Here is a 9,818-nt window from a genome sequence, read left to right on the forward strand (position 1 = left end):
TACTAGCGCTAACTGAAAGGGGGCCGGTCTCCTTTTGGATCAGTCTAATTCACTCTTCATATTCCTGATCCAGGACCATCGTATAATAACGTACCAGTCGTCTTCTCCAACTTGAATGCATCGTTTACGGAGTGGCTTGTAGAATTTGTTCTGAGGAGAGTGTTGAAAATTAAATAATTGAAATTTTCTTAAAAAACGTAACTGACAAAAGTGCGCTGAGTGCTGTTCCCCTGCACATACCCTCAGTGGTAGAGATACTTATGGTTGCCATGTTTACGACTTACAGTCATCCTCTTTAAGAGATGAGACGCGATGGTGGCACGACGAGAATTGGTTGTATTTTTAGTCGTCCATCAAACATCCACCTGATAGAACGCATATGCTGCTATTTTAATTAACGTCTGCAGAGGCGGCGCAACAGCTCCATATACAGTCGCTAATAAAGCTTAATTATATGCTACAGAGTAAAGCTTTGAGTGCTTCCAAAGCACATGTGACCTATGATTCGCTGTACACCTCTCATGTAGACACAGTCTGAGCGCCAGAGCTGCTAACTTGCTTCTCACACTACGCTTCTTTGTACGCGTCACTTAAGTTGTAAATGACTTTGCAATAAAAATGTGTACGCAGCAGAAATGCAGGTTCTTACTAATTTAAGTTGTTATGCCTATGCTGGAGTTGACCAATCAAAGCAGACTGGACTTTTGAGGAGGAGGGCACAATTCTTGAAGGAATCATAACGCATGGAAACAAATAGATCTTTGCTAGCCTAAAAGCCAGCACGAATTTTCCCGCCCACAAATCTTTTGTGTCTGAAAGTCGGTCTGGAACCACTCCATTGGCAAGTGATTATGCTCCGACTAAGATTTGCCTGCCCAGTTAAATCATTTGGGTGGGCTCTATGTGGTCATGGCCAGGAGGGTACCAGTGAGGTAGTCATCCACGTCATCTGAGCGCCATGGACTTGAATTTGTTTACAACAAAATGGCTCTGATTGGTTGGAGGACTATCCAGTTGCGTGCAGAGGTTTTTTTTTTCTCTGTATCTGCTAAAACATGCACTATAATTAAAATCAAATTCAGTGTCACCAGACTCATATGGCTACACCAGGCCAGGCCTTTGCTTTATTGCTCAAACGAAATGGAGAAGCTACTCATGGCTATAATGATCAGAACAAATTCTGGTTTTTGCTCGAAAGTCGACAGTTTCACAGTTCCTATGCGAAATACATCTTTCAGTCTTTTCTCCTTGTAAAGTTAAATTGGAGTAGCATTGAGGTTCACCTTGTCATCCAGCTCCACACTCCCAATTCCGCACCACTTAACTGTCTACAGTGTTATACTGTATAGTGATGTTCAAAGTGTACTGTGCAGAAATCAAATACTAAATATTAAAGAGCCATGGATCTGTTACACAGTTAATGTGTAAGAAGTTATGCTGACTTGTTTTATACCAACTAATGACATCTGGGCATTTTTTTGTATTTTCTGTACTGGAGTAACCATGTCTGGGTGTGGCATAAATCATGTCTTATACCCGTGTACCACGTGCCACGCAGTGAAGTTGTGTTTTTCTTTCAACATTCTCCCCAAAGCCAATTTCGTCTGCCGCTCTGTGACTGAAATCTCATCTTGGGACACGGAAAGGGGGCACTGTGGTGCTTAATGTGAGGCCTGGATCGGGGCTGCAATGTCCGGACAAAGAACACACTCTTTGAATCATGTCAAATGACGTGATCTGAGCTCACAGCCAGGCAAACTTCTGCGCTCACACTTTTGTATGAACAATTTTTTTGGCCTGTCATTGTAAGATACTTTGAAGAGATTAAATGAAGTTTATCTGATGTGGAGTACACGTCTGTCAATCACTGTCGAATTGATGGATTATTTTTTTTTTTTTTAATAAAAACAAAACGGTTGAAATAATGCAACTGCAATAAAGGATTGGAACATTCGAAATAGGTTTCCAACCTGTCATTTACTCACCATGTGCTGCTTCACAGGTAATTGCTCTAATTCTGTTCACCTGATTGCCTTTACATTAAGAAGCTGCCAGCAAAGTTAGTGAGACTTCCCTAGTGCTTCCAGCCAGACTCTTCTTTTCACCAACTTTTGATGGTGGAACATCACTGAAGAGCTCTTGTATATACCCCAGGGGATGGTTAAATCTAAACTTTGTCATGTGGAGTCAAGGTAAGTGACAGAAAAAGCTCCAAAGCGAGGCGTTTTCTCACATGGCAGCCCCTGAATGTTGTTTCAACACAGGTTGTCAGTCAACTAGTGGGATCACTAGCCACGGAGCGGCGCTATCAAAGGTGTGTCTGTTTTCCGTGGAGTCAGATTTGATGTGACGCTCTGAAGAAAATGTGTGCATGCAGTGCTCTCAGATTAATGCGCTCCTTCACACTGATCTTGCCACAGAGAGCGACTCTTCAGATTTTGCCCAGCACAGTGTCGCAGCTGCTGTCTGCTTCTCAAGTCGGCAAGGATGACTTTGCTATCTGTGATGTAGAACTCAACCAGGTATGAATGTAATGCTCTTTAAGATCATAGATTAAAGAAGAAAAAAAATACTGAAAGGACTTTTTAATTCTGACGACTAATGACCTAGATGGCTTGCATCCATTTTGGGACGTGGCCCTTTGATTCTGATAGTCCCATAAAACACAGGGTGTTGTGCTATCAGCCAGTGTTACGTTCAGTGTTATCAGCTTCAAGTGCATCCATCACGAAGTTGTGAAGCTGTGAAGATCTTACCCTGAACCTCAGTTGTTATCCCACTGATGAAATAATGGTGCTAGATGAAATTTGGGCTCTCCAAAGTCATTGGAACTCCCCCTCTTGTGATCTGAATGTCTATGGCAGCTCACCGATTAATTTATAGATCTGTCAATCTGTATCAATGCAGTGTGCAGTGACTGACAGACTGATTTTGTTTGGAAAAAAAGTGTTAAACTCTTCATCTTCCTGCCAACGGATATAGCTTCTAGTAAACCGAACACAGGCAGTCGCGTTGTGCAAGCAGGAAGGAAGCGTGCACTTGGCAGTGCGTGACAGCAGGCTACTAATGACTTTGAAACCATCTTTAAAGCCAGCACGAGAGCAGTCCTTTACTCAGGAAAAATAAATGAATAAACAAAGAAAAAATAGAAAGCAGAAGAACAGTTTTTGAGGGTGAGGATTGGCTGATGGAATGGCATGCTGTGATCGCAAGCTCTAGAACGGTCCCTAAATGAACTCTGATTTGAGGTTGAACTTAGAAACTCATTGAACAGAACTTCTGTGGAGATCCAAACATTTCAATAATTCCAAATATTAAATGAAATGGTGGATTGAATGACTGCAGAAATCTGAGCAATCAGGAATGTTTTAGGATGGTCCAGGAACTTCATGTGTGTACATATGTCACCTTCAGGGATGCTTTTCTGGGACTATTTTGTGTCATTATCATGTTTTATCTGTCAGACTAATTCAATTCCACACTCTGCTCACCCTAGGTTTCTGTGGTGGGCATAATCAGAGGCTTTTCTCCGTTTGTCAAAAGCATCCAGTACTATGTGGACGACATGACCGGTCCACCTTTGAATGTCAGGCAGTGGGTTGACTCATCAGAGGCTAGTGGCATCAGCACACTCTCGTCACAACTGGAAAACAGATGACCGATTGCCCGTTGCAGTGCTGTGGTAATCACATATGAATTCTGTTCTCACAGGACTGTTCGCACATGAGCTCTGCCTTTTTTGGAACATATGTGAAGGTTATAGGCAGCCTACGTAACTTCAGTGTAAGTAGTAAAAACTAAGCTTTCACAGATGATGGCATTTAATGGAAGATTCCCGTGAGATTGAGAAAACACTATGACATTCCCTTTTTATTTTTCTGCTAGGGTCGAAGGTCATTGCTGGCAAAGAATATCCGTTCCATTACAGACCTGAATGAGATCACGTCCCACATGTTGGAAGTGGTGTGGGCCCATATGCAGCTTTTTGGGAAGGTACGGGAGCAGTGATGGAAATTCTAATTTCATGAGAGTCTACTGACTTTCTACACCGATCAGCCACAACATTAAAACTGGGGAGGAGAAGTAAATCACATTGACCATCTTGTGACAATACAATGTTCTGCTGGGAAACGTTTGGACCTGGCATTAATTCATGTGGATGTTACTTAGACATGTAGCATCCACTTAGACCAGACCAGGCACCCCCACCCCATAGCAATGACACTCCTTGATGGCCTCCAAATTCATTAGATCCCAAACTGATCAAGTATCTGTGGTCCACAGAGGTCCCTCCCCTCAACCCATAGGACCCAAAGGCCCCCACTAACAACATTCTGTAGCCAGACACCACAGGACACCCTCAGAAGGCCCATGTCCATTCTCTGATGAGTCAAAACTGTTTTCGAGGCACAAGGGAGACCTACACAATATTAGGAAGGTGGTCATAATGTTAAGTATTTATAAGTATTCACTTAGGGCCTCAGTGGCTCATCAACATCATTTACTAGGCTGATGGACCCATTTACTGTATGCCAACTAAAGCTGCCAGGCATGCTGAAAAAGACACTTTACTCTAAAAAGGCTGAATACGATTGTAGAAAATTAAGTCTTTACAGACCTAAAAACAGAGACGCTTTGTAAAAATGGGCTTTTCAGAAAGATGGTAGAAGTAAAGAAGTAATCGATAGAATCATTTATTGAAAAAAAATAGCAGTCTCTTGCTGAACTGTATTAAATGTTTCACAGACTTTTATTTTCTGAGCAGAATTCATGCCTTAGGACACAAAACCCTCACTAAAACCCAGAAGCTGAACCTCCATAGAGCACTGAATAAAAAGTTAATTAAAAATGTTCAGACTGCAGACATTCGCGTACAAAGCATTCCTACTGAGCATGTAATATTTTGTGAAACTGTGTTGAGTCACACTATCGTTTAAAATAATGAAGTGTATTACTATGGAGCTGCTGGTCTGCTTGAGGGACTAAATGTGATTGTATTCTTACTTAGCTAAACCAATTGTTGCCACAATCTGCAGGCAGACCATAGACCAGAGTTAATTCATTCATCTTCTGTAACCGCTTGTTCCTGCGAAGGGTCGCGGGGGGGCTGGACCCTATCCCGGCTGTCATCGGGCAAGAGGCGGGGTACACCCTGGACATGTGTAGACCAGAGTTGATGGTAGAAATGTTTTTTTTTTTTTTTTTTGAATAAACTGTAAGCTTATTATCCCACTAGCGATAGAACAGGATCCTAGGAACCTAAGTCTTGTCAGTGGCCAAGTTTTAGTTACTTAAAAGGGAATAAAAACATTTTACATACCATTTACTTGCATGTATTCAAGGTCTGGCATGTCCCTTGGTTTTCCCTGATCTCTGGTTCCAGAACAGATTAGGTTCTAGAAGCAGAACCTCTCTGGTGGACGGGCAGTAACAGTGGCGAGAATGCTGCATATTGCTTACACTGCAGAAACGTTCATTTGTGTACTTCTGTTAATCCAGGTGTTCGATGTGAACATGAATGCCACTGCTGCTTCACTGTACGACAAGCGCAATTATGGACATTCTCATGGCATGCTACCAAACAACTTGTCCACCACCCAGGGTCAGGTTAGTGGGTTTCAAACACATTTTCTCACTTACCAGATTGCAGATTACTGTCACCATATCAGAAATTTATATTTTTTTCATTCACACACAATTTTATTTTTTCCAGATAACCAGAAAAGCACAGGTTTAAGATGTCAACAGTCAGATGGAACTGAGCCATCATTCATTTTAATGTTTCCAGCTGTGCTTTTCCTACATTGACACCAAAAATATTTTTAGATATTTTTACAGTTGTATACGTCATGGCAATATCTGTCAGTTATTCAACACTGATCGATGGAAGTAACTGTCGGCTCTTGTTTAAGGTGTTGCGCGCAATCAGGATGCTCTCTGTCCACACTGATGGCATCAGTTTCCATGACCTGAAGACAAAGCTGGACTACCTCGGCATCGGAGACATCAGGTATTGCTCACTGTGAACAATCTTTGTAGTTTTTGTGTCTGTCGGGTTTGGGTCAATTCAGGTTTGACTTTTTTTTCCCATTTTCAAAATAATTTGAAATGATGAGGTTCACACCAATTTAAATCGAAAGCGTCCTGTCTTCTTGTGTCAGACTGTTTGCATTGCATACCATGCATGTACATAATCTTGGTTGCAGGCAATTTCTAAAAATCAGTCAATGCCAATATTCTAAGCTTGTTGATGTGCTGTCCCTTTGCTTTGCTGTCCTTATTCAGAACTTCCTTGGCTTTTCTGAAAAACGAGGGTCACATATTTTCTACCATTGATGAGCATCATTTCAAGTCAACAGAATATTAGTCGAGTGGAGGCTGGTGAAGCATGAACTTTCCCGCACTGATCAGGATAAACACCCTACCAACTTTTTTTTTGGTGACAATTTATAATTATTTTTGTGTTCCATTATAATGACTTTCTTTGTTCTTGGTGATCGTGTAGTGGATAGTTTATGACCTGTAAATGCTCACTCTGCTAGTGTATTGCTCAGGCTCCTTTTGTTAACTATATTTTTGTTTCTTTGTGCATTGCTCTCGCTGTCCCTGCAAATAAGATCATGACTGCTGCATATAAAGAGTAAGGATTGAAATGTGTTGTGAGCTCTCCTTAATTTAACAACTTTTCATAAAGAACTACAGTCCCTACGTGTAGGTCAGTCTCTGTTCAGTCCTCGGTTTCCCAGCGATCTAAGGAGAAATGGCCGCAAGCCCATTTAGTGACTGTTCTGGTAAACTGGTTAAGATTCAAGGTGCACGGTGGAGGGGGTCCTCCACGATGCAGGACACCCTGCTCCTGCACCTGCTGAGGTAAATGTCCTCCGATGAAGGAAGAAAGAAGGCTGCTGCTGGTTATTGCATGAAGCTGCATGAAGTTTTGCTGCTACAACAGGTCCATGTCGTCTGGACCAGTTCAAAAGCACTGCAGGTAAAATGACAAAACACAGAGTAGGTTTTGTTCAATAAACTGTATGCCATTATTGAGACTGAATTCTGTCACTTGTATAATCTCGTATAGCTGTAATGCCTCTTTATTCTCTGACGTTAGTGTCGAAATTAGGGGTCTTCTTTTTTATTCTCATTACAAATGGCAGAAGAGTTCTAATCGGGCCATCAGTAAAATTGTTATTGATTGGTCCAGTGGGGCTGCATCAACTTTTGACATTGCCCCATGGTCCAGCCGCTCTCCTTTACATCTCCTCATGCAATACTTTAGAATACCTGTATGCGTCCTTGTAGGTTTACCGGAACAACATTAAAAGTATCTCTGAAATAGGATGTAGAATGCAAAGCTGCTGTTTTCTTTTTAGCCCTAGGGCATGTCACTCTACACAGTGTTCTTAGGCGTGGCTGGCAGTGCATGTGTGCGAGAGCTGATAGAATTCTATTGAAGTCCTGGCTCCCTGCGTTGAACAATACAGCAGGCGGGCTTACAAATATGCTGCGATTCATGTAACTATTAATGTGAAGCTGATGCCAGTCTCTGACTTGCCTCTGACCAGGACCTGTGCCTTAGGACATTACATATCAAACTGTAAAGCCTTTAATTGCGAAGCCTGGTGGAACAGGAAGAGGTGTATTTAATTTTATTAATTTATTTATTGATATAAAAAGAAATCTACCTCAAAAGACAGCTGCAGCAATTTCCACATTAGTCAGTCAGTTTATTGGTGTAATGATTGTAATCTGAACTCTTGCTGAAACAATTTATTTCCAGTCTGCTGCAGTTTTTCTCACTTTTTTTGTCCATGTTATTATAGGGCTGCAACTACCAATTATTTTCACTGCAGATAAACATGCCGGTTATTTTCTCTATTAACCAATTAGCTGGTTTGTCCAAACAACATTTGAAACTGATGAAAAATGTTTCCAGCAACTCAGTTAAAAAAAAAAAAAAAAAAAAAAAAAAAAAAAGTCTGTATTTAAACCAACTCGATGAAACCCAAGAATATTCAATTCATTAGCATTTCCAGTGTCGAGTCCACTTTGTGCAGCAGTGGGGTATGTGTCGGAAACAATAAAAGCACATGTGAGGTTTGGGCTTGGACCTTGTAGATTTCTCGCTTTTAAAAGTTCAGCCAATTGCGCCGCCATGAATGAGCCGTAATGCCTAAGCTCTGCAAGACTTCTGAAAGTGCTGTCTGTCACTGACAGTATAGTTGATTCCTGTAATTTGCAAATTGAAGCTGTGGCAGATTAGACTTCACCATGTGCCCTTACACCCTGTAAAATGTTTATCCATCCATCTTTGACTGTTGGGCATAGGTACGTATCCCTTACAACCAGCAACAAGCCCAGCTCAGACCCAGCTGTTCAGATACAGTACATGCCTCGACGTGTTCTGTTAGATAATAAAAATTATTCACGTCATCTGTGAGCGGTCATGTGTTCACCAAACGCTGTAAAAGTGACGCACAACTATAAACCAAGCTTAACCCAGATACTTGTATATTCAGTAATGGCCTAAAAAGTCCTCAGCATTCATTTATTCAAATATCTTGGAACGACAAATTTGTGCCCAATGTGTTAATCCATCAAGCAGATGTTGAGATATTTTCCTGAATAAATGAAAACACTGACGAACACTGACTGGTCAAAACTTTGTTGATTATCAAAGTCTGCATGATTCATCCTCTGGGGATGAATAAATGTATGTAAAATAAACCATGTGCCCTTCAGCCTTTGGCACTGCTAAGCAGCATATAAACATATTGTGCTTGTGCTCTATTAGTGTGCTGACATTAGCATGCTATTTTGTGCAACCTTATAGTGTAGATCTGCACTCACTTGCCACTTCTTTAGGTGCACAAGTGAAAACAAATGCATTCTAAAATAACGTTCCTACACTAAATCTTATCTTCATGAAGGTTATGGTACTTGGCAATTAGTTTTAAATAACAGAGAGAGCTGTTGATTCAACTGTGTTTTCATTTTGGAGGCTGTGGATTGTGGAACTGTTGAACTGTATAGTGTTGTACTTACACATATTTGGTTCAGTTTCAATATAAACTGAACTTTAGATCAGTCATGAAGCAGGATTTAGTCCAGGACTGTTATATTGGAATGCATTTGTTTTCACTAGTGTACCTAATTAACTGGCAAGTGTGCGTATGTGGCTGTGTACCGACCTCGGCGGTCAAAAAGGTATTTGATGTGATTAGCAGCAGCCACATCCATCCATCCAAGAGATTAGTGGACTGAAATGATCATTAATTGATGCAGTTGAATAATAGAAAGCAGCAGGGAAACCTCCCCCAGGATGTGGTGAAAGGAGACGAGCTAGTAGAGGTGAGATCAATTATGTACTTCTCGTCAGCTTCCAGAGCAACCCGACTGACCTCAGCCGTGAACTGAACAGCCTCACCTCATAGACACAGGACGTGTGCTGGGTGCATTCTAGGACTGAGGTGGAAGGAAGGAGTGATTTACAGTGCTTGATACATACTCACCTGGGGGTTTAGTTGTCTATCCTGGCATCTTCAAACAAAATCAACTGGAAATTGTTCATCAAGAAATATGGCTCACCAGATTATGTATACGCTACTATATATATGTTTTTTTTTAAAATACAACCATTGTATTATCGACGAGGATGGGATTCGAACCCACGCGTGCAGAGCACAATGGATTAGCAATCCATCGCCTTAACCACTCGGCCACCTCGTCTGACTTTCTGTCCTCCTGGATCCCGTCCCATCCTCGTCAGTGACCCTTTAGGGTTGGCAGTTTGGTTCTCAAGCAGCTCTACTGCCATTGGT

The 9,818-nt window shown here is 41.5% G+C and overlaps 1 protein-coding gene across 1 annotated transcript; it reads left to right on the forward strand.

Moving 5' to 3' along the window:
- Positions 1 to 60: 60 nt before the first annotated feature.
- On the forward strand, positions 61 to 7,109 carry LOC311501450 (replication protein A 32 kDa subunit-like). Its single transcript, XM_084563277.1, has 9 exons — positions 61 to 2,192; positions 2,265 to 2,314; positions 2,421 to 2,522; positions 3,497 to 3,613; positions 3,712 to 3,783; positions 3,886 to 3,993; positions 5,500 to 5,607; positions 5,913 to 6,010; positions 6,286 to 7,109. The coding sequence occupies exons 1-9, from the start codon at positions 2,180 to 2,182 to the stop codon at positions 6,365 to 6,367; spliced, it is 750 nt and encodes a 249-aa protein (XP_084419403.1). The 5' UTR covers positions 61 to 2,179; the 3' UTR covers positions 6,368 to 7,109.
- The last annotated feature ends 2,709 nt before the right edge of the window (positions 7,110 to 9,818 follow it).

The sequence above is a fragment of the Chelon labrosus genome (genome assembly GCF_963514085.1).
Source record: "Chelon labrosus genome assembly, chromosome: 16".
Classification (NCBI taxonomy): domain Eukaryota; kingdom Metazoa; phylum Chordata; class Actinopteri; order Mugiliformes; family Mugilidae; genus Chelon; species Chelon labrosus.

Excerpts from the sequence above, each read along its gene's own strand:
- LOC311501450 (XM_084563277.1), top strand. Across the intron at positions 3,784-3,885 it reads GCAGCCTACGTAACTTCAGT|GGTCGAAGGTCATTGCTGGC; the intron begins GTAAGTAGTAAA and ends TTTTTCTGCTAG. Across the intron at positions 5,608-5,912 it reads TGTCCACCACCCAGGGTCAG|GTGTTGCGCGCAATCAGGAT; the intron begins GTTAGTGGGTTT and ends CTCTTGTTTAAG.